The sequence below is a fragment of the Rissa tridactyla genome, chromosome 1, assembly GCF_028500815.1.
Source record: "Rissa tridactyla isolate bRisTri1 chromosome 1, bRisTri1.patW.cur.20221130, whole genome shotgun sequence".
Classification (NCBI taxonomy): domain Eukaryota; kingdom Metazoa; phylum Chordata; class Aves; order Charadriiformes; family Laridae; genus Rissa; species Rissa tridactyla.
Window position 1 is genome coordinate 125043691 of NC_071466.1, and position 25066 is coordinate 125068756.

Below are 25066 nucleotides of genomic sequence, written 5' to 3' on the forward strand. Positions count from 1 at the left end.
CAGTGTCCCACAGAGTAAAAAAAAAATAAAAAAATAAACAGAGGTAGAGCAGGGCAAACACCTCTCCTTGGCAATTGTCTGGAGTTCAGTGGGATTTGGCCCTCAGAAAGGTCGGGATGAGTTTCACAGAGGCTACTGTCACTTAGCGTGAAAGCTCCAGACGTCCAGAAGCCTGATTAAAATGGGGGAAACAGTAAAAAAAAATAGGGGGGGTGGGGGAGAGGAAGTACTCTCCTTCGTCATAGATGTATCAGATGTCACCTGCTTCAGTTGATACAACAACCTTCAGCATGGAAGAAGTTTCCAGGATTTTCCTCAAAGGTGAGCAGATCCTTTTCTTCTCCTTTCAGCAGTGGCCAAGATGCACTACGCTTATCAACTATGGCAAGCAAGGACAGGACACCCCGATGTTCTCAGAGCAAACACCCCCTGGCTTCAGTGCCTTTCCCTGCCCCTTCCCAAGCACAGTTAACGCATACGGTTCCTGGAGGCTGGCGCCAACAAGGTAAAAGCACTGAACCACTGATCCCCCTGCTCGTTGCATCCCTAGTGCCTTCTGCACTGCAACGTAGATGTTAAAAACAAACCAACCCCCCTCAGAGTTTACCCCCACCCTTGCCCTGCCTCAGCAAGCTGCAGGAGGGAGGTAGGAGAGAATGTCTCCTTCCCAAAGGCGATCATTTTGAAACCTTCCCCCTGCAGGCAGGAAACACTGCGTGGGCTCCATCTTCCTGTTCGCAGATGTATTATATCACTGGAACATGTTCAACTGGTAATCTCGATGGGCTCAGTACTTTTCTTTGAAACAAGGGCAGTTTGTTCCAGCCGGGGCTGGTATTTGATTGCTCGCTCGCTGAAGGCCGGTGGTGCCCTCAGTCTTGTCTAACGCATGGCAGGGCAGTGCCCGGCCAGACCCTGGCCCCGCTCTCTCCTGCAGCAACTGTGGAGCAAAGTGTGCTGATACTGGGGACCTCAGAGGCTTCTGGGGGCCTTCACAAGGTACCAAGACCTCTCTTTGCAAAGAGGGAAGGCTGCAGCCCCAGAGGGACACGGGTGGCCCAACATCAGCGGCAGTAGGAGCAGCACCTGGAGCACCACTCACCTCATCCAGCTTCTCCAACCCTTTCTCCCCAGGTGTTGCTGTCTCTTGAATCAGGGCAGCTCAGTGCTCTGTCTCCTAAAGCCATGGGGAAAAGTGTTATCAGCTGTAAATGCACCCTCCTGAGTACCACTCACCTGTGCAAATGGGCAATCCCTGCTCCAAAGGAAAGGAAAGTCCAAATAGGGCAAAACCCAAACGGGGGGAAGGGCAGAGTAACAACGCCATGGCCAAACAGCTGGCCACGTCTGGCGGTCCAGGAACAAAAGTTGTGACTTCGGTCAGAAATCAAAATGCCTTGTTGTAGCAATATTTGTTGCATGGAGGAATTTGTTGATGTAAAAAGCCTACATTTCAAATGGTGGATATGAAATTGTTGGAATTGGAAGATACACATATACTGGACACACTTTACAACAATGTAAAATAAGTGCAGTATCTGCTTTTTACTGGAGCTCTTGAATGTTTTTCATTGGATTTCCAAGACAGTATCTTTTTTCCTTGAAGTAACTTTTTATTTCTATTTTTTACTTAGCAAAGCAAAGGCAAAACCGAGACACAGCAGAAGCAAATAATAATAATAATAATAATAATAATACAAATACACAAGGCAACAGCGATAAAGGTGGAGCAGAATGAGAAGAAACCATTGGAAGGAAGAAACAGCTAAGACGAAAATAGCTGCCTCGCCAGCAGCAAGCAACAATTCCCTGAGAGAAGCTGACTCAGGCAGAGAAGGAGGGCAGGCGGGACTGGAAAGCGTGACTCACATGGCCCAGGGAAAACCAGAGGGTAGGAAGGAGTGGAAAGAACTGAGCGCAGGATGGCACGGCCGGGGTGGGGGGTGGGGAACCTGTGAATTTGTCGTCATTCTTTCACTGCAGGTACTTTTGCCATGCCTCTCACCCGCTGAACTCCAACGGGCATGTCCCACCTGGAAGGTCTTTTGTGAGATCCTTCAGAGCTGGCTGCCACGCTGTGGGAGAGCAATAGTGCTTGTCATACAACTAGTCCCAGTCATCGCAAAAAAACCTGCGGCAGAGATTTAGAGTGAAAAAGGAGAGCCCCGCATCAAGCTAAACCAAAAAATAACAGGCTCATACGGAGAGCCCAAGCATGAGGGCACTGGGCGAAAAGCACTTGTCTATTTTCAGAGTGAGCCAGGGAAGGGAGAGAATAAGAAGCAGTGGGACTGGACAAAAATTTTAACAGATGGCTGTACCAGGGAACGCTGAGTACCATAGCATGGCCTTGCTGTCAGACCATACAGTCTGCTAAATTTTCCATGTTGCAGGAAGAAGTGACTTGAGATGGACTGTTCTATCCCAGTAAAAGTTTACTCCTCTGGATGCTTTTGTGACACAGTAAAAAAATAATCAGATTTAAGAGAACATTTAGGGTGAACAAAATCATCCTCTGAAGGATCGTTTTAAGCCAGCCTAAGAGTTACCAACATCTACATCATCAACTGAATTTCATTCTAAAATGAACTCCAAGTAAAAGAGCTTCATCCAGTGGTGTTCGTGCCATTTGGTTTCAAAATGCAACTACCCAGGAGTTAGAAAACAAACCACCACCGAGACTATTACATTGTGGCTTATGTTTTTCATTTGAGAGTCATCCCAGACTCTCTTTCAGTGCCTCAAAGCCCTCTTCTGGCCACATTCATTAAGGATTCACTAATCTATTAAGCCCACGCAGGCTGACACAGTCAGGATGTGAGGGAGGGCATGTTGTACTTCCACCTGGGTTTAGTGATGTGCTCACTCTCCATCTGGGGCTCATACAAAATAACTCACTCCTCATTCTCTAGCGTCCTCCCGCATATCCCTCTCTCCCATTCCAGGCAGAGAAGGTCCTGTGCGATTCGCCCTGACAGACTCACAGAGCAGACCGGCTTATCTCACCCCAAAAGGCTATTGAATATGCCCACGAGAGGCTTGTAAGACCAACAGTGAGGGAAGACACAGTAATTTGGACAGGATTTTAGATAGTCACTGCCCAGAGACAAGCTAGGCTACCTTACGTGAGAGTTCAGGTCTGGGTGACAAGCACTGCCGTGAATTAACATTTCAGGAAAGACTCAAAGATCCCGATTCAGGGAGACAATAAAACATTCCCTCGATTTCAAATACATCAGTCCTGTATTGTGCGACAGCTAACGTTAGAAGTTAGGTAATACCTTGCTAATTGGGGAGGCAGCGTTAAGCCATGGGATGAGCACAAGAAGCCCCATTCCAACCAGGTCAGAAACCACGTGGCCTCAGCTCTTTGCCAGCCCCGGTGAGCCTCCTGTCCCTCTGTCTGGCCACGGGAGGCTCACGCCCCTTCCCTGCCAACCACCTGTGCCATCTCAGGCAAGTTACGTGCCTTCTCTGAGTCACCACAGGCTCTGAAGAGCACACAACACACGATGCCTGTGTCCTCCTCCTTATTCTGGTTATAAATGCTTTGGTTTCGTTTTAAAAACTTCCCTGTCTATGATATGTCACGTCTACAAACATCTGAAAACCTGATATATATGGGTTCAAACCAACGGTAAGCAGGAAGTCTGGAACAGTACCTAACACGTGATTGCTATGACATTGCTGGCAGTAGAAGAAGAGGTGGGTGAGCAGCCTGGGTGGGAAGAACCGTTCCTTTTTTGGCACATTTGGAGAAATACATGTATATTTCAGTGTGCTATATCAGAGGCGTGACTTTTTCCCACATGACTGATATCGCCTTTGGAAGCCTCCACATGACCAAATCCCCTACTTTCTTCCTCTCCCTGATGTCACAGAGCAAGACCTTCGCACGTTGTCCCTCCTTCCACCCCATCCAACCCTTACAGCTTCCCCTCATTCCCATTTCCCCTCTAAGCCTGCCAGGGGCCTGGTCTCACACCCCACTGAAGAGCAGCTTTGCAGCCTCTCTTCTCCGTTACGGCTAAATGAAGGCTGACGTGGGTGGCGCACGATGGCAGTACACTTCGCTTTCAGTTTCCAGAGCGAGATGCTGGGAATAGGGTACATGTCCTTTGCCCTGTTAGCTACTGGTTGGCTGGTGGCATTGGCAAGAACACCTCTTTGTTTCGGAGGAACGTGAGATCAGCACCCTAGGTCACGGGACCGGCCATTGCCCCCTGCCCTGCCTCCTTCAGCAGTCACCATCGAATCAGAGGGGGAACAGAAAAACAGAGCAAACACTTAGCAATACTTCTGCAGTGTACTCTCTTCTAGTTTCCAGGAATTCGTAGCTTGGGGATTTTTCTCAGTCAAACAGGCTATTTTTCCCTATAGATGTAGGAAACCAGAGCACAGGGTGATGCACCCTGCTTACTTCTTTCCCAGCTGTGAATCCTGGCTGCAATGTAACTCCAAGGCAGCCCTGTAGCCGTCCCCCAACTCCTCCACCCTGTCCCCCCAGCCAGACCAGGGACTCCCCGGTCTGCACGCTGCAGCCACCCTCTCCCTCTCCCCATGACCCTGCAAACACAGCTCTCGTGCTCACGTGGCTGCCCTACAGCCCCTGAACACACCGGCTGACTTACAGGACAGATCTCTCCTCAATTTTTCTTCCATTACTTAAAGTAAAAACTGTTCACAAGCTAGAGAGGGAATGACCACACCGCACCTCCTCTGGTCTTCATGCCGCTTTTTCACATGAAGTGGCTTAAGGATTTCCCGTTGGCCAGCTGGGTTGCAAAAGTCCTCAAAGAAGGAAGCCTACATTACGTTCAAGCTTTTATTGTGTGTCAGGCCTGACACACCGACAACAGGAAACATCAGTCAGGCTTCTGCTGCTTGCACAGATCACTCCCCTCCAAACGCACATCATCAGGGGGCAAAAAAAAAAAAAAAAAAAAAGACTTTTTGAAGTGATTTTAATCTGTAAACCATAGTGTGAAACTTCTACCCAACACGCAGAAGAAAATTGTGATAGGTCAAACTAAGGGAACTACTACGCAACTATAAAAATACAAAGTATGTGGGGTTGCGTCAAGCAAGATAAACTGAGACTAGATGAGATGAAACAGTTAAGTAAACTTGCCCTCTTTATTAGGAACTGTTTATTCTTTGAGCTTTTTGGCTACTTAAATTGTTTTTCTGGTCACATCAGCAAAAAGACATTAGAGCCTTCTTTGTATCATAAGCATTTCAATAATATGCATATAACAGAAAAAAACGCCACAACTTTGAAAACAAGTTCTTCATCTAACAGACAGATAAGAGTCCTTCGCTGCTACCAAAAGATAACAAGAGCCTTCCAAACAGTCTAAATATGTATGAGCAGAAACTAAGCATTAAGTGACCTGGCCTTAAAAAGTGCTTTATAAATTAAATACACATTTGTGATTGAAGTTTTTTGCTGTTACTTAAACTGTCATGTATGGAACAATGTTTTAACCCACAGTTCTGCAACAAAAACAAAGCAAAACCCCAATAGCCTCACCCTTCCCAGGAGACAATTTCAAATCTTCAGTTTTCTCTCATATATATGGAATTGTCATCTGTAGCACATAAAAAGTCATGTAGAACCTTCTGGTAAGCAAAGTTCCCATTTTTAAATGCTTACCTCTAACAAGCAAAAACAATGAAAAACAATACTTTGAATCTCGTAAAGCAGAGCTGCAACAGTGCTGCGTAGCAGATGAAATTAGAAGCAATTTAAAACTTGAAAAAAGGGCAACTTCTGTTTTTTACCCTCTCTTTTCATCAGCAATTCAACGAACTTTACTAAATTTCTAGAACGTAGAAATCAGCCTAACACGATACGAGAAACAAGATTCTCAAAACATCAAGTGCAGAAAATCACTGGGTATCAGCCTAATCTGTAAAATGGAGTTTCCTTATTTTATAAATAAAATTGCTCTGATATCTTCTGATAAACACCATGAAAATACAGTCTTTTTCACTGGGATTTGAGTGAGCTAGATTTTGAATAAAGAAATTAAAAAGGAAAAAAAATCCCTGTATTGAAAGGTTAATAATCAAAAGGCTCAGGACAAGAATGAAATTATCAAAAATTATATAAATTTCTTCCCTTCAAATGAAGAAAAAGGAAAGAAAAAGAAGACGGAGCTTTGAAAAATCTCATGAAATAAATTTTTATGTGTAAAGGAAGATACTTAACTGACAACTGAGAAATTCCTTCCCAGTCCTGTTTCATATTAAGCAACTTAAAAAATAACCAACCTCTTAACCTAAGTCCCTATTAAAATCCGTGTAGAAGCTTAAAGGTTTAAAGAAACTCATTTAAAAATATTTTATTGCTTCTATGTTTCCATATACAGTACATACACAACTAGTGCAACTGGCAACAAGACAAGAATATAAATGAAAAATCATTTATAAAATGAAAAATCATTTATAGTTCAACTGAATGACATATAAAAGCATACTGTCCCCAGTCTTCATCTTAAAACATAATTAAATGCTCATTTTCTCCCTTTCTCCTCCCTGTCTATTCCAGAGCCCAAGGAAATTAAATACTGGTCCCCATTCCAAATCAACTGGCAGTTTCCCTCAAGTTGATTACCTAAAAGTTAATCTGTTATTAAAAAATTAATCTAATAGGGAGAGGTTCTACCAGAAAGCAATTAGACATCATTGCTAATAGCAGTCGTGTTCTCTTTTCCTCAATTGTCAAAGCATCCAAAAACCGCATGTTTCTCTCTGTCGTGGTTCTTGGTAGCTAACAGCGATATAAAGGTGCTGTTGAAGAGCAGCAGTGAGCACTGCAACACTCAGAGAAGAAACACGCCGCCCCAACACTCTCACACGCGGTACGGCTTTTTGAGGAAAACCAAAGGGTTAGTCCACAAATTAAGTAGTTTCCTTCAAAGTAAAATTTGAAGTCTTATTTTCATTAACACTGTTTGGATAGATTTGGTATTCAGGATGAAAGCCTTATCCTCTACCTATTTGAAAAAAAACACAGCTGGAAAAGATGAAAGGTCATTTTGCATTGTGGTGGTTTACTGTCCCAGACCTGAATTGGTGTGGTCTCTTTTTAGCAGAGGATAAATTTCCATGAACACGTTAAAGAAAGAATCGTTACCTGAAGCTAATGCATGGACAGATACTACATGAGGCAGTCGTCATTAGGAACAGGCAAACTGGACCTCCTTAGTTCTGATTTAAAAAGCTAAGAATAAATGCCATTTCAGTGTATGCGACTCCCCCATTTTTAAATATTTTAAAATTGGTAAGTCTATAGATGGATTCTACTGACAACCTTTACATGCTAAAAGCATTTACATTTGTTTTTAAAACAGTTCTCAGTTGTCCTTTAAAATGAACAAAGCAAAAAACACTGTTCCTGTAGCCATTAGCTTTAGCTCTCTTGGGGCTCCGGCAATAAGAGCACAGTCTTCCTAACATAGCAGCAAACCTGGCAAGGAATAAAACATTTCTAATATGAAGACATCGCAATTATTCCACTCTGTGCAACCTACCGATTTGCCTTATTAATTTTTATCTTCTAAGTTTGCTCACAAACACTCAAATTCCATATTCTCCGTAAGCACGATGAGCTTCCTCAGAAGAGTTCCACTACTGTTTTAACACATTTCGCAGTAAAGCCACTGGTAAAGACAACCTTTGGCCCGAGTTGCACCAGAAATAAGACAACATGGAACACTTCTCTGCTGTTTAATTTGGGGACTGAATTTAATCGAAACTTTGTTTTTAAAGCGCTCCTAGTTAAAACTATAGCCAGGCCTCTATCAAATTAGCAACAGAAAACACCACACCAAGAGGCCCAAGAGCCACCTGCTTTCACACCAGCAAAACCGCAAATGTTTACCAAGCATCTGTACCAAGGGCCACCTTGTGTGTTTTGGCTTTTGGGTACGATTTTTTGACCCTTTATACTGGCAGCAGTGAAACTCATGAATAAGTGCTAAAACTGCCAAACACAGAAGGGGCATCACTGCGTGGCCTTGACACCAGTGTGCGCCACTTGCTGTTACCCATTGCCAAGCATCATCAAGTGCATTCAGGCCACCTGGCTTCTCCATATGGACACAACGTATGAATGATGTACAAGAGTAATTATGAGAAGCCCAGCTTTGCAGGAGCATAACAGAATAGCTTTATCTTACAGGGAAGGGAAACACCTTCATTAGCAGATGCTTCAAGTAGGCACGCCTGCAACTTGAACTCGCAGAAACTGCCTGAGACAGCGTCTTCACTGAGGTCATAATATGCACATTTCTCCCTTACAGATAAATCAAGAAGTAGACAGTGTATCAAAGCTCAGAAGAGATTCAGTAGTACAGGAAACCAAACTAAAATGTCTATTTGCACTATTTAGCAGCCATCTACTGTAAACACAAAGGTTGCCTAACTAGAATGCTCTATTAAATTTCAGCCAATTCTTGATGACTTAATACTATAGATATTTTGATTGTGCTTCCTTGATTAATATTCGTGATTTTGGTATACTCCCTTCATATTTCTAATTAGGACTTTGAAACAAGAACATTGTGCTTCCCTGACATACAACTGGAGGGGATGTCCCTCAAACTGTGGAATGTTGAAAGACTGCTCTCAAAATCTTTCCCAGGCTTCACACAGAGTTCTGAGCAGCAAGACTCTGGCAACAGAATCAGTGTCGTATGGATTAAATCAAGTATACAGTGTAGATAACCAGTAAAGCTAATAACCCACATAATTTCTTATGGATTCCTGTCAATTTAATTTAAGGTGCTCTCTAGTAATCTCAGGTATGTATGATAAGGCTGAAAGAAATCAACCTCGCAGGAAGATATGGCCTGAACGGCCAACTCCTCTTTACCACCCTTCACAGCTACCCAGAGTTAAGGCCACCCTACTTATACTGCATGCAAGTACAATAGCCGGAGTTCTTCCATGCCATCTGGCATAATTCCATAGCTCTGACAAAGAGGAACTTTACTTCAGTCACAGCAAAAGATGACATAGGGATATCCACTTGTGCTAAGTTTGCAGAGGGCACACGTAAGATAAAAATGCATCTATTTGATTTTTAACAATGACTTCTTTTGGGTGCAAGTTATGTGGCAAGTAATGAGCCAGAGACATCTCCCAAGCATCCACAAAGTGCACAGCAATTCCTGAGAACATTTTCCTCATGACAGAATCAAGCTGGAAAGAATACCAGTCACTGTTAAAGAGGCTCACTTCTGGCCCAAGCTCCTGAACATTAGCGGTTCTGATGACGATTAAAGTCTTGGGACTGCGATCCAGCAACTGAATAATTGATCTCCGAATGTTCCTCAGCCGCCGGATGTACACTTCCACAGGGAAAGTGCTGAAGTGGGACCATATAGTTATGGCTATTACCGTGTTTCTCCCACCCACTATGCCATTCAGTTCGTTGGCAATGTAGCGCAGTTCACTGCTAAAGACCGTTGAAAAGCGAATGGGTGGCCCGTGACAGCGGAACTTCAATAGGATATTGTGCTTCAGGTCCACAGACATGAGAGGGCCCACGTTCTTAGGACTCCCGAGGTTAAATTCCACTAGATCTGAAAACCCAAGAGCAAGCATTAGTGAAAGACAGCCTAAGAGATTAAAACTATCAACAGGATGCTAGGACCACAGGGCAAAAGTAGCAGTAGAGAAGGAAATTTGAACATAATTCTAAGAACTCTAAAATGAAACAGAAGATGAGCATCCTACACGTGCTAGCTACGTATTTCAGAGTGGAGTTTATGGGTGTTGAAATTTGCAAGACAGAATACTTGAACTTCACAAGGCTGTCAATGCATTTTCCAAGTTTTCCAAACTATTTTCTGCTCTCTTTCTCATAAAAAAGAAATTTTCCAAACAGACTCCTTCAGTCATTGTTGCCCTATGAATCCAGCGTTCACAGGAACACTTCTGACTTTAGGACTCCATTAAATTTAAAGATGACTTAAACTTGTAGACATTAAAGAGTCTCCAAGTCTGTGTTCCACACAATTTACCTGCTTTAGGGGCAAGGGAGAAATATCAAATTGGCTACTGAAATTCTGTTGTTTAAGTTAAAGTAAGGGAAACACAAGAAAGGGTCCAAAACCAATCAACAGTAATAGAAGTCATTTTGCTACTTTATTCCAAAATTACTTGTGTTACTGGGATGCTGCAAGGCCTTACAAAGGCACCCTAAGTGACTTCTGCCGTGCCCCTTGGGTGGCCACCTTAACTCACAGCCACAGCAGAGGTCCTCACTGGTGAAAAGCTTTACAAGGACAGCTTTGCAGATACCTTGTGGCCCCATTTCCAAGGCCTACATGTTTCCAGTGTCTGCTCAAACATTGGACTAACTGCCTTTCTGCCAGCATTTCTGATTATGATTTGTCTTTCCTCTTCCTTTGTTTTGTCATTCAGTAAGATCAACTCTGTGTCAGAGATGTGAGAAATAAAGCTTTGCAGGGGTCTATAAGGACAAAACCAACCAAAAAAAAATAACCTGGAACAAATGCTGTCAGATATTCAAACCACTGCCTTATTGTAGAGTCTCCAAACAGGTGGATGACTTTTCCTTGCAAGCACTTGGTTATATCATCTGACTTGTTAAAATGATGGATCCAGTGTGTTCTGGACCTCCACTCGTCTTCATAATAATAACCAGAAGGGGAAACTGTAGGATCTTCATCTCTGTCCGTATTGCTTGACTCTGGAAGAAAATAATTCTTTGAAATTAACACGCAATAAAACCAGTCTCCGTAACCTTCATGGACATGTAGCCAGTGATGTATGAACATCTCTAGTTTAAAGCGAAAGAGTATGCTCCACCAAGTAGATTAAAAAGCTTGATGCATCATACTTCCATAAGCCCAAGTAGTTCACCTCCTATTTCTGCAGCAAAATCTGCAACTACTGACAGAGTTGGATGAACAATTACAATTTAACTTGGTTTAAATTAAATGGTATCTCTGATGAGAAAATAAAATATAGTAAGTACCTGACATAGAATCATAGAATGGTTTGGGTTGGAAGGGACCTTAAAGACCACCTAGTCCCACCCCCCTGCCATGGGCAGGGACACCTCCCACTAGACCACCTTGCTCAAAGCCCCATCCAGCCTGGCCTTGAACACGTCCAGGGATGGGGCATCCACAGCCTCCCTGAGCAACCTGTTCCAGTGTCTCACCACCCTCACAGTAAAGAATTTCTTCCTAATATCCGATCTAAATCTACCCTCTTTCCGTTTAAAATCGTTACCCCTCGAACTATTGCTACACTCGCCGATAAAGAGTCCTTCACCACCTCTCCTGTAGGCCCCCTTTAGGTATTGGAAAGCCGCTGTAAGGTCTCCCCAGAGCCTTCTAAGTCTTTCACACTTAGATAGAAATGCTCAATCGCGAATGCTTGTAAAATGTAGAGAGGAGCGCAGGCAGAAAGATCACCAGAGCCCCTCCTTCTTCCAGCCTGGGCCAGATCCCACCGTCCCTCGGCTGCCAAGACCCGCAACCCGCCCCCTGCCAAAGCGCGCTGCTCCCCTCTAGCGGCCGGCCCACAGCCGGGCACGGGCGGCGGCGCTGACCGCTGGCGCTCCTCCGCCTCCACAGGCTCTGCCCCTACAGCGCAGGACACCAACCCCCAGGTAACAATCTGATACCACTCCAAAAAAAAAAAAAAAAAAAAAAAAAAAAATTTAAATATCCGTCTATGCAATAAAACACAGACAGACACTCCTCCTCCAACCACACGTGCTAGAAGAGTGAAGTCTGAAGCATAAAGGCTCCAAAATGAGGAAATGCCAGAATTAAAGCTATGACTAAGAATTTCATATGTGCCCTTTGAATGTATGAATTACAAGAATCTCTAATTCCATAGATTTCATACCTTCTCTCTGCTGTCTATCCCCTTCCCCTTTTACTGCCTGGGATAGGCTAACCTCCGAGGAATAATTAAACTACACCAGGGAAGCTCTGTTCTGTAGGACACCTATTTAACTCGCAGAAGTTGGCCCATACATTGCAAGCAAGGGCCAGAGATTACAGGAAGAGAAGCTGCAGTCTCACGGTTATGTCAGTCAAACATTGCCACGTTTCTCTTAGTATCCAGTGTGATAATAGTGCATTGAACTTCCATGAGGTTGTTATACAGGTTTCTCCTTTACCACGTGTATTCAAATACCGAAAAACTGAAGAAACATGGGGCAGTTCCCCGGCACAAACACCAGCTGTTTAAACATTTTTTACCCACCTTGGCGTGGAGACGACCTGTTAAGAACAGTCCCTGGCCTGTCCTAACTTGCAGCTGTTTGGGAAAGCACACGTTACCACAGCCAAAATCATGCCAGGGACCACTCCATGTAAAAGTGCAGGCAGTGGAATTCCAGTGCCTAGAGGCGTCCTCTAGTAGATGCTTCATTATAACACAGGTGTAGCCAAACGTTAAAACACTCAAAAAACCAGGCCATAAGCATCTTTAAACACCCATCCCTAATAGGCATTTCTGGTCTCACAGTTTCTATACAATATTCTCTGTGTCTTGCATTGGTAGATGTTAACCTCCTGAGACCTCACAGGGACGCTGTAAAAAGCAAACTACTATTATGTTTGTATAACATGAAGACGATAATCATGAGTACTACAGAAAAAGCCATTTAAAAATTTTATCTTTGGATGATTCTTTAAATCAGGCAACAGGACCAATGAAAGAGGAGAAAAAACCCAACTACTAATGTTGACTCATCCAATATGTATGAAACAGGAATCCTACAAAGAAAAGGAAAACACCCTTCATATGGTCATGTAATTAAAGAGTAATTCATAATGTGAATTCACAACTTTGGTTCGTTTGTTTCTTAAGTTCTGATGTAAAAACATTTCCATTTTTACCTTTTAAATTGACTCCTAGACCACGCATATATATAAAAATGCTACTAGAACTAAACCTAATACCATGATTTCAAATCTGTGTATAGTACCATATCAGTTTGGCTCCAGAATTCAGAAAGCCATTACTTTGGGATTTCACAGAAGAGAGTAAAAGCTCCAATCCTAATAGTTACAAACTGAGAATAGAAATAAAAGCTTTTCTTTTAGAAAAATAAAGTTTTAAAAATCAACTTGATCTACATTTACCCCCAAACAGAAAAGTATATGCAAAAACAACAGCAGAACAATGAATTTAAGGGTGCCATCAATCCTAACAAATCTATACATCCATGATCATTATACCAATGTATTATTTATTCAGAGACTGTTCTTCTTAGAAGGAGTTTCCCTGAGGAATACTGCGCTACTCCTACCAATCCTTTCTAACCCATCATTAATCTTCAGGAAATGCAGGCAGGCTTTGATCATCTGCAACTCCTGAAAAAGGGTGATAAAAATCGAATTTCAAATTCGCAGCAGTTTCTGTGAGGAAATATATAAGATAAAAGAAGCAATGAAAAACATGTCATCTCAAGGATCCGGAAAAAGAAAATGGGGAAAGCACTGCTGGCCTAAGAGCAGCACTCTATTTTTTTTTATTGGTTTTTTTTTTTAATGAACAGCAAACCTAAAAGGAAGAAATGCTGTAGGCTGTTTTCTGTTAAGACTTTATTGCCAAGGTCAGGAACTCTACCTTTAAAGTCTCCTACAACCTTATAGAAAAAACACCTGAAAAGCTTTCAATTAAGAAGTAATACATTATGTATCACATTTTACACAGGCTTTCTAGAGGCATAAAAAGCGTGCATGTGGATATAAATGAGATAAAAATCTCAAAGTTTAACTTAGTACAGTCTCTTTGTTCTTCTGTTTTTAGACAGGGTACAGAACAATTAGGTTCTGGTCCACAACTGTAGGTACTGACATCCTGTGGTAACACAAATTATAGTAATACTTAAATGCAAATTGTCAAAATCTGTTAGACAAAATTTGTAGCAAAGAAAGAAATGCTAGAAAAAAGACACTTTTGCCAAGAGAACAACCTTTTTTTTTTACTTGTTTTTTGCTAAAAATCCCATTTGTGTAAGGAATTTTAGACAATTTTGTTATTAGTACTGAACTTACATTACAGTAACACCCAAAAGCCCTCATTTTCTCAATACAAAAAGTTAATTTATATTCTGTGCTATGAAAACAAACAAATGATTACCTCATGCATGTTGGGTTTCTTATAAATTTAATTATGAATTACAAACAAGAATCTTTATGAAGTTCACTTTACCTGTAAATGCCTTGGGCTTTACAATCACTGAATCGGGTCCACTGGAGAATATCGGCCTTTTGATGTTCACATCGCTTGAACAGAAATTAATAGTAATAATATAGTAAGGCAGTAAAATTGCAGGTAATATTAATCTCATTTTTTCTTATTCCACTTCAAATAAGCACATAGGCCTCACAACAAGAATTTTTAACTGTTAAATTTACTCTACTTCCTACAGCTGAATTAATTCTGTATTAATTTCCTCAATTAGTATCACTGTTCTGAAGCAGAATTCAAAATTTCATAGCACTAGGACACAAATCTTGCGCGCACTGTTTCTGGCACAAACCTAGATAAAGCCATCAAGCTATCAGAAGTCTGCAAGAAGCTTTGGGGGATTTACCACAAAGATGGGAAGTTGCCAAGCTTGTGGTAGGTGTACCACTGCCAGGAGACAAAGCACTGCACGGGTATGCTGCAGCAGCAGCTCCCAGCTCTGCCAGCCCTCCATAGGTGCTTACCACAGTAAATACCTCTGTTCAGGTATTTACCTTTCAGCCCCCATAACCCCACAGCCTGCTCCGCAGTACGTAGCGGAGCTTGTGGCAGTCCAGCACCACCACCACCTGCGGTTCTGGCTCTAGACAAGGCTGGCAGTGGTGTGTCCTGCCTCTGGGGGAGAAGGTCGTACCAGTCAATGTCCAACCAACTTCAGAGATCTCCAGCAATAAGATCTTCCAGTAGGGCAGCAATTTGCTGAATACAGAAACAAAGCTCATTCCCCTAAACACTAAGTGACCTCAGAAGTACTTGTTTGTGGACATTAATGCAGTCTAATCATTTTGTGTTGGACACATACCACTATTGTACAGCTGTGAGAGATGCAGAGATTTAATTCTAAGCTCTTGTTCTGTCTTTTGTTGCTGTTTTTAAAGAGAATCCCTGTCTAATGTTTTTCTCTATTTAAGAAATAAATTATCTGGAATTTCTATATGCCATTTCAGTCAAGGATCTCAGAGCTGAGGGAAACAAACAACAACAAAAGAAGCAAAAAAAAAATTCCCACTCCCATTTGGAAGCATCACCGACCACTGAGGCACAGAAAGCCAAAAGACCCACTTACAAACTTGATAAAGAATAGCCAAAATCCAATCCCACTGATACTTTTGATTTCTGGTCTTCAGGTACAAACATGCACACACACTTTCCTAATTAACCTATTTGGAGCTGCTACTCTAAAAATCTTTCCTGATTTAAGCCTCAAGTGGACATACTGCTGAAACACTTTCCTTCAACACCTTTTTTGGAGAGCAAGGCAGTACCCTACAACTACAGTTCTGGCACTACACAGTAGCTAACTTTGTCTAATTTCGGCTGAGGGTATATACAGAAGCAGTCCTACCACATCTACCCATGCTCTAAGAGACGTATCTTTTTAAAATGCTGAACGCAGAAGAAAAAGATGATTGTGAAACTAATTTCATTTGACACTTTATATAACATGCACAGATCATTTCCACTTGCACAGGTATCGCTCAGCAATTTGTTGTACCAGGTGTTTTCTTCCTGAGTGACTTAAAATTATTCATAAGATTTGAAAGTCATACTGAGCAACAAGCAACATGTGGCATTACATGTGAGATGACTGTTGCTGAGGATAACAGCAACTGGTATTTTGTGTAAAAATAAGCCTAAACTCTGGACCTTTTTAGGTAGTTCAGACTTGGCTGCAAATACATCTCAAAGTATTGCAAGCGTAGGTATGGAAACAAAAAATAAGGAAACAGTCCCCCAAACCACCACCAGATTTAGACAGCATGCTCTTGTGATATTTAGCAGGTGCACCAGGGTTTAATTCAATGCATAGAGAGAGAACTACACTCCAAGTTTCTTTAGTTTCAGGTTACTGTGTTCTTGCATGACTGAACAGAGGGAAAGAAAACATTCAACAATTCACATCAAACACCTGCTCCTGCAGATACACACTTCCTCTAAGACAATGTGTCATATTTTAGCAATAACCTAAAGTTTGTCACAATTACCTGGCCAAGTATATATAAATTCAACAACATACATACCTTTGGAAGAAGAGGCTTTCCTCTTGAGTCAGAAGACCTTTTTGATATCCACCCTTGGCATGGTTGATTCGGCTGGCACAGGACAGTTTTCGGGGCTTATAACAGAACCATGGCTCACCTGTGTAGAGATCTGTGAAGTTACAGACCGGGAGATCTCCAGGCAAGCAAACATTGCACTCAGTGGTTTCTGAATACCTCCCAGACTTGAATGAGCTTTTGAAATAGACTCTGTCTGGCCTTTCTTCTCGTAAACGCAGGAGGACTTGGATTGCTTCACTTGGATGGACAAGTGACACAGAAACTTTGACCTCTCCTGGCCAAAGCAAGGTAAAGAAGACTTTATAAAGGCCATTATGGCAATCTACAATCCTTCCTGTTGCTCCAGCTTTCAGCAGAGGAGAGTGAATTCGTGCCTGTAGGTAGTCTCCACCATACTGCTTGAGTTTTCCTTGGAAATCCTTCATACGAACAAGCACCTCTAACTGATCACCCACCTTGAAGAACCCGCTGGGTTTCACAATCATGAAGTCACTACTTGCAGGATCAGTGCTTTGTACAAAGGCAATTTTGCGACTGGGGGGTTTTGGCCACTGTATTGCAGCAAGCAAGGATTCCTGCTCCGCTTGTTCTCTTTTGGACAAAGTCTGCTGCTTATAATCACAGTAAGGCTTCCTGGTAGTTTTGGTTGTCTGTGATAGAGAATGCTGGACATTGTTTTCTGTTATCCAACTTGATCCTGAAACTATGTCATCATCCAGGTGCTGTAGAGGAAAAAGATTACCTGAAACTGTGCTATTAAATGAAACACTACGAGTAACAGACGTTTGTCAGGAAAGGATCCTAAGAATCCTTTGCTTTATAGAACTTTGAATCTGACCAGATGAAGCAACTTTACTAGAAGACACAAATCTATCACTTTCACTGTGGGCTTTCTAAAGAAACAGGTGGGCAACCTGGGTGACCCTGCTCTGGCAAAGAGGCTTTTATATAAATCAGGCCAAATATTTTCTGTGGCAGTACTTTGGCTACCAGTGTATTCTGTAAATATCAGCAATGTGGAAAAAGTTTCAAAAGGTTGTATGAGTAAATAGTAAATTGTATCTCATGTTTCATTTTCTTACTGTAGTAACATTTTAGTCTTAGAGCCCAATGAGGTCTAATAGCTGCCCAATATAATGCAAGGAAATAGGGCTTCTTTGAGCCGTTGCACTGCAGATGAAGCTGATGCTCCCCCTGCACATGCCTTCTAGAGAAGTCTGCTGCATGTAGCAGCTGCAGTCATTTACTTGGTCACACTCACATTGCTTCTTATCTAATTATCTGAAATACAGGTTTCTCTGTAATGTACAGATTGAAATAAATGGAGGAAAAGAAAAGAATGCTTCAGGAACAATGAATTCATGAACTGGTGGGCAAGTAAAATAGTCTAGGACAAGCTAGGACTAAACAGGAAAAAAAAATTGTTTATTTTTAAGATTTTAAAATTTATATACAGCTCCTTCTAAAGCCAAATGAAACACAACCAGAGCATCCTGGAATCTACACAAGACTTTAAAAATTAAAATAGTTAAATACAATGCTAGACTAAGAGAGGGGGCTTCTGCTGTGACTTGAGATCAGTGTCCAAAACTATATTCTTATGCAAATAACGGGCAGAGATACCATCTTCTTTTTGCAGGTTTGCATTAGGGAAATTCAAAAAATAGCACAGTCTAAGACTCCAGAGCTACCTGTGAGACTTCTAATCAGCAAATCCAAACTTTCACTTCAAATATGCACAACATCAGCAGTTAAGGAGTACTTAATTGTCAGGTGTGTAACTTACCCATACTCATATTTCACAGAGAAGTAAAATACGTCAAATCATTTTTCAAGCAAAGATTTGAATGATACAATGCACCGTTCACATGGCATCAGAGAACGTGCTAGTTTAGATTTGAAAGACGGATAAAAAATTAAAAGTACACTATTTGATTTTTAAGATCATTGTACTTACCAATATCATAGTGTTCTCTGTTTATTTCCTCCATAATTAACTGCTCAGCAACATACTAAAACTCCCAGCACTTACATTACAGCCTTAATTATTATTATAAACCTTTCTTAAGTCAGTTGAAATATCACCTAGAATACATGTACATACTAAGTAGTTCCCCCCACACACTATATTTTACTTGAATTTGCCAGTTTATTAAAGTCATTTGAACACCACAGAGATTCAATATATATTTTAGAAGTAAACCTAACAAGCAATAGAAACACACAGGCTTTTGAAGTCTGTTACATAAGAAGTTGGTTTTGATCAGCTTAAGAGTAAGAGGATAATGAGCACAGTAGGCTGTAGGATGGATACACAAAATCTTATCTGTTTGATATCCATATTAACCATAAAAATCTGAAATTCTAAATTTTTACATTTTATAGTTAAGATGTAAATTGATGGGTACCCACAGATACACAGAATGTTATTATCACAATAGAAGCTTTTGCTTCTGGTTTACATTTCCACCCAGGATTTAACAAATTTTCCCTGAAGGGCATCCGAGGTAATTCATAATTATTTCTATTTTCCATCACAGCATGCAAAAATGCAAATGTGTCACTGCACATTGCTTTTATTAATCCTGTAAATTTCAGGCAAAACTGAGAATGAATCTCAGGCACAGTCCTACTTTAAATCTTGCCTACATGCATTCTTGAATTAAGCCAAGATTGTATTTTTGGATACCTTCACAACTTCTTCCTTTCACTTGCTCATGCATATACATAACACAGAAAATACTGCATGGAATTATTTTTAAGAGTTAGCTATATATATTGATGCATCCAACAAGCTGGTAACCATGTCTCAGTCAGGAGAAATATTTAAGCATTTACCTAAGAAGGGGTGGAGAGGGAGAATAGGTGTCTTTGATTAATTTGTGCTCAGTGTAAGCTCTCAAGAGAAAGTTTCTATATTTCAGTTGGTTCTTCAATGGTTGGTACTTCAAAGAGGCGGGGTGCATGGGAAAAAAATCCTTTCAAATGAAGATGAGAGATGGGTATCAAAGAAGATCTTAAAAACAGACCTATAACTATTTTAAACTTTCTATAAATTCCTTCAGGGTTCTTAACTCAGTCTTTCTATCAGATACGTTGAAGATGTCATTTATGGCCTAGTTAGCCTTTCTGAAGTCTTTCCAAGGGCCTGTCTATATCTACCAGTGGAAAAGGGTGCAGAGAACACCAAGCCAACAAACTCATACACTCAGAAAACACAGCAGAGACCATAGTTCAATGTCTCTAAAACACTCCACCAACACAGCCTTTTTAGCAAAGCACCAGGCCAAAGCTCTTCACTTTTATGCAGCTGAGGTCCTGGACAAGCACTGTCACTTCAACTCCAGCATCTCCAGGTTATGACCCAGCAGAATAGATCATACCACAGATATTTCCTCAGTCAATCTTCAAGGGAAAAAAAATAATAAAAAATCCCTATGAAGGTAAAACCAGAGCTTCTTCAACATCATGAAAGACCATTCTTTCTGTAGCGTCCTTCCTCATCTTTACAACCCTCTCCCAAGTCCAAACACGACCATGTATTATTGCATGAATTGTAAGCTTACATGTGAAAGTAAACTACATCATGTATGCTATTCACAGGAGAAAATATTACAAAGATTCCATTTTACAGTTAAGGCAGGGAAAGCTTCAGAGTCAATTAATGTACTGAAGATCCTTCACTGAAATTGAAAAGCTTTCTAAACCATCTTCCTTTCTTAAGTACTTCCCAGGCTCATCTCCAAACAAGTACTCAAGCTCACCTATCCCTATGGATACACGTGGCTTGCCCTGAGGCAGATTAATAGCTTAGTGTGTCCCCACTCTATTCCCTACCCTCTCTTTCACTGTCACTTCCAAATTTCTCTGGCTCCCGTATGTTAACAAGTCATACTGAGCCCATGCAGAAGTGTGGGCTTTCTACTCTAGTTAGCAGCCAAAATAAAATAAAATTTCTTTAAGTAGGGCAGATAAAGAACATTTCTCAAGATTTCTCAAGAGTCCTCTTCCTTTATCTTATGACACAGATTCTTTTAGTTTTTAATACAATCTCCACGTTGAAAAACACTTGCCCTGCATTGCTTATTTGCACATATACTCCATTCAAGGTGTCTTGATTTTGAAAGCAATTACCAAGAGGGTATTTTTGTTTGCATGCTTGGCTTTTTTTTTTTTTCAGTTTGTGGGAGGGGTGTTGTTTTTTGGTTTGCGCTTTTTTTATTGTTTTTTTTATTTGCTGCATTCTGAAGTTAACCAGAACCCAAATGTGTAAGTTAGTGGATGTCTGACAAGTAAGCAGGCAGGACAGAATGGATTACATGTCAATTACGCACAAACAAATCCACAAGCTGTTGCTGGTACATGAAAGATGTCATAGAAAGGAAAGAAAAAAAAGGAAGCTGTATTTTCTGGAGAACTAATGAAAGTTTCAGCTCAACTACTCAGCTTTTAGTATTCTCACTGCCAACTAGCAAAAATTACATAGAACACAGAGCTCCACCCAAGCAATCATGCTCTCAAAGATATTCTAGAAGGGTCACAAGTTAGACCCGTGAAAAACACCTGTCCTCAGTTAAACACAATAATGTTGGTGGCTGATAAGAAATGTTGAGTATTTCAATTGCTGCTGAAAAGCTGGAAGTCATAGAATCATAGAATCATTTAGGTTGGAAAAGGCCCTTGGGATCATCGAGTCCAACCATCAACCCCACTCTACAAAGTTCTCCCCTACACCATATCCCCTAACACCACATCTAAACGACACATTCAGGGATGGTGACTCTACCACCTCCCTGGGCAGCCTATTCCAGCGTCTGACCACTCTCACAAAGTCCAATATTTTCCACCAGCTCCAACTCTTAGCTTGGCCTAGTACATTCAGAACAATTGCTGTAAACCTGCACGTCACTAACATTAGAGCAGGAAACATCACCGGAGATTCCCAGGTGACAGGCAGAGGAGGGGGAAAGTTCCGGTTTGCCCAATAGAAAGTCTCAATTGACGCAGCAGACAATATTTGAAACTGAACAAACACCAGTTACTGAAAGGTCAGTCATCTTATTTTCAGTAATTTTACACTCTAGGTACTTCATCCCTATTTGCTGTCTAAGACAGGCATGAGATCAGTTTACTGTCTCTACTGTCTCACAGCACTGAGTGGGTGTTAAATTAGTCTAAACGTCAAAGCCAATCCTAAAAAGCCACCACCTGGCAGACAAACGTTCCAGCAATAATCCGAATAAGATGATGCAGTTATCTGTTGTAGGCACCTGCAATTTAGCAGCAAAAATAAAAAACTTTGTTACATAGTTCTTTTGTTCACCTTCAGGTGTTTGTTTCTATATACCATTCCTTCACCCTTGCAAGAAACTTGCCCTCTCCCCATACACTCTCTTTTCTAAGTGCTTTTAAATAAAAGAATGCTCACAACCAATGCTGAAGTCACTCTAAAGGCAATTGGTACAAATATACAAACTCTCCTGCATCCTAAAGGCATGATGTTGCCCCTTGGCAACAACCTGATACTTCGTGGAAAATTATTGAACCTTTCATCTGTCTGGCTGTGTTTGCAAAAAAAAAAAATACAGTAAAATAAAAATATATTTCTTCTGGTGCTATAATGCAGTGATCCACTGTGGACCTCAAGGGAGGAGTTACTCCATACTAAAAAGCAAATTAAACAATAAGGAGACTATCAAATGTTTTGTGGACAGCTTGATTTTTTGGGTTTGTTTGTTTTTTTAAACGTAAGGTAAGAAATATATAATTCTGACACAGGTAGGACTGTTGAGAGTGTATGATTAGTAGCTTAAGGATTCAAGAGGGAAGATTCCAACACGAAAAATTATAAAATCCTAAAGAGAAAGAGCAGGGAGGCAAGCTAGGGGCTAGCTGATAATTGCCTTAGTTCTTTAACTTTAGCCAGATAGATTAGATGATCTGGGGATGAGAAGCACGTCTGATGCATTCACAAACACATTTTCAACAGTAACAAACAATAAGCCCTCCTTCCCGAGACTGAATGGATTTGGTAACAGGTATTTTGTGAAAGCTTTCTAAGACTGATCTCTGAGTGAAAAGAATGAGCACACTAGACTGCCTGGAAAGCTACGCCAAAGACAGAGACAAATACCAGAGCACAAAAGTCAAGACAATAGAAGGGGTGAGAGTTGCACGTTACGGCATAAAGATTTACCAGCAAAACAATAATTAACTGAGTTTGGGATATCAGATATATAACGGTCAACAAAGCCATGCAGATACTTACCATGAATAGCGGCAAGAAAAATAGCACAGAATGAACACCCATATTGCATTTTTCATTTCACTCTCAAAGCTCTGTCAGAGCCCTTTTCTCTAAGGAATGTAATTTTAAAAAAGGAAGAAAATAGTCTAAGGTTCAAAATACCAAAACTGTTCTTCACAGAACATCCTAAGCAAAAAAAAAAAAAAAAAAAAAAAAAAAAGGCAAAAGAGACAACAAAAGAAAATCTACGTTCTATGTTACACAAAAATTACCATGCTACCTCAAACCAAAGGTCCATCAAACACAGTATTTTGATTTCCAGCAGTTTCCAACAGCAGGTATGTGGGAAAAGAACACAGGCCAAACTTGTTATACTTCCTCCTGAAGACATAACCCAGTTCCTAGCACTTTGTGGCTTAGAGACTTATTAAACACTACAGTATACATCCTTAAGATGTAGTATCCCCTAAAGGATTTTTCTTCTATGAATTCATCCAGACTTTTAGCAGCTACACAGTCTTACTGCAAGGACTTCTGCAGCTTTGCTGAAATCCACGACACACACACCCACCCCACTTCCTTTGAATTCAGCATCTGTAGTTTTTATTTAGTGTCTCCACTAGTACTGGAATAGGCAACAAACATTCATTCTTTAGTTATTGATTCTGTTCCACTTGTGATTTTAGACCTCTCAAACATCTTCCTTGCCCTTATCTGAATTCAACTGTATCTTTTAGGGAGTGAGACAAGATTCTACAACCCCTCTTTTGGATCATTTCACGTGGGTCAGGAGAAAAAACAACTCTGCAAGCAGGATACACACAACTTAAAAGCATAAAGCAACTATCTATTGGCTAACATGCATAAAAGATAGCTAGAATTTAATAAGGCATTAGGCTAAGCATTATTATTAGAGAGGTGGGCCCGAGCAAACCTTATGAAATTCAACAAGGCCAAGTGCAAGGTCCTACACTTGGGTCGGAACAACCCTCGTTATCAACGCAGGCTGGGGGATGATGTGATAGAGAGCAGCCCTGCGGAAAAGGACTTGGGGGTACTCCTGGATGAAAAGCTGGACATGAGCCAACAATGTGCACTTGCAGCCCAAAAGGCCAATAGCATCCTGGGCTGCATCAAAAGAACCGTGGCCAGGAGATCCAGGGAGGAGATTCTGCCCCTCTACTCTGCTCTGGTGAGACCCCACCTGCAGTACTGCGTCCAGCTCTGGAGCCCTCAGCACAAGGACATGGGCCTGTTGAAGCAGGTCCAGAGGAAGACCACGAAGATGATCCGAGGGCTGGAGCACCTCTCCTATGAGGACAGGCTGAGAGAGTTGGGGTTGTTCAGCCTGGAGAAGAGAAGGCTCCAGGGAGAGCTTACAGCAGCCTTCCAGTACCTGAAGGGGGCCTACAGGAGAGATGGGGAGGGGCTGTTTGCAAGGACATGTAGTGATAGGACGAGGGTCAATGGTTTTAAACTAGAGCAGGGTAGGTTTAGACTAGACATTAGGAAGAAGTTCTTTACAAGGAGGGTGGTGAGACACTGGCTCAGGTTGCCCAGAGAGGTGGTGGAGGCCCCATCCCTGGAGACATTCAAGGTCAGGCTTAACGAGGCTCTGAGCAACCTGAGTTGAAGATGTCCCTGCTTACTGCAGGGGGGTTGGACTAGGTGACCTTTAAAGATCCCTTCCAACCCAACACATTCTATGATTATGCTCACCCACCAAATGCCGCACTGGACAGTCTCACCAGGCACGCAGCCAATGGGCAGAGTCAGCCTCAAAGGCTTCCTGGAACCAATCCTCCATGTTTTAATCTGTCTTGAGTTTAGCCTGGGGTTGTTGACTAATGCAGTTTGAAAGTACCTTTGCACTACAGTGAAAAGTAAAATGAAGAAATATGCAAGTCAGACACAACAGAGGGAAAATGGAAAAGGCAAAGAAAAGTTGCATCAGTACAGGCTGAAGATAACTAGCTAGCCAACAGCTCTGCAGAAGACCTAGGGATTCCGGTGGACAGCAAACCCACCATGTGTCAACAGCATAGCGTTGCGGTAATGAATTAACAAGAGCATAACCAGCTGATTGAGGAAAGTGATGATTCCCCTCAACTTCACCTTGGTGAAGCCATATCTAGAACACTGTGTCTGGTTTTTGAACACCCTGTATGAGAGTCTAACTGGAGAGACCAGCTAAGAACCCCTGAGATGATTAGGGGACTGGAATTACATGACCGAAAGGAGACGCTAAGGGGGATCCAGACCTTTAAAGTCTGGAAAAGACTGAGAGGGGATCTAACTGTAGTCTTTCACTACCTAAAGAGAATTTATAGAGGAACTGGAGTCCGAAGTACTTACTAAAAGGACAAGAGGCAACTTCCACCTGCACATAAGAGAAACATGCCTCTTTAGGAGAGGGGCGTAGCACTGCAACAGACTGCCCAGGCAAGTTAGGAAACCTGACCGTCCTCGCAGGCTGTCAAAACTCAACACAACAATACCC

General features: G+C 41.6%; 1 protein-coding gene across 11 annotated transcripts in view; it reads right to left on the bottom strand.

The window, feature by feature from the left end:
• Window positions 1-35: 35 nt before the first annotated feature.
• NXPE3 (neurexophilin and PC-esterase domain family member 3) overlaps window positions 36-25066 on the bottom strand; it is a 28841-nt gene continuing 3810 nt past the window's right edge. For 6 of the 11 annotated variants that reach the window (XM_054208314.1, XM_054208296.1, XM_054208278.1 and 3 more), the window contains 5 exons: window positions 16281-17041; window positions 14221-14294; window positions 10520-10726; window positions 1103-9593; window positions 38-379 (listed from right to left, as the gene is read on the bottom strand). In XM_054208314.1, the coding sequence (XP_054064289.1) occupies window positions 9043-9593; window positions 10520-10726; window positions 14221-14294; window positions 16281-17041 (1593 nt within the window). In that variant the 3' untranslated portion in view covers window positions 38-379; window positions 1103-9042. Of the gene's footprint in view, window positions 380-704; window positions 9594-10519; window positions 10727-14220; window positions 14295-16280; window positions 17042-19157; window positions 21864-22587; window positions 22677-25066 lie in introns of those variants that run through there. The other 5 variants (XM_054208333.1, XM_054208353.1, XM_054208362.1 and 2 more) reach the window with 5 other exon arrangements.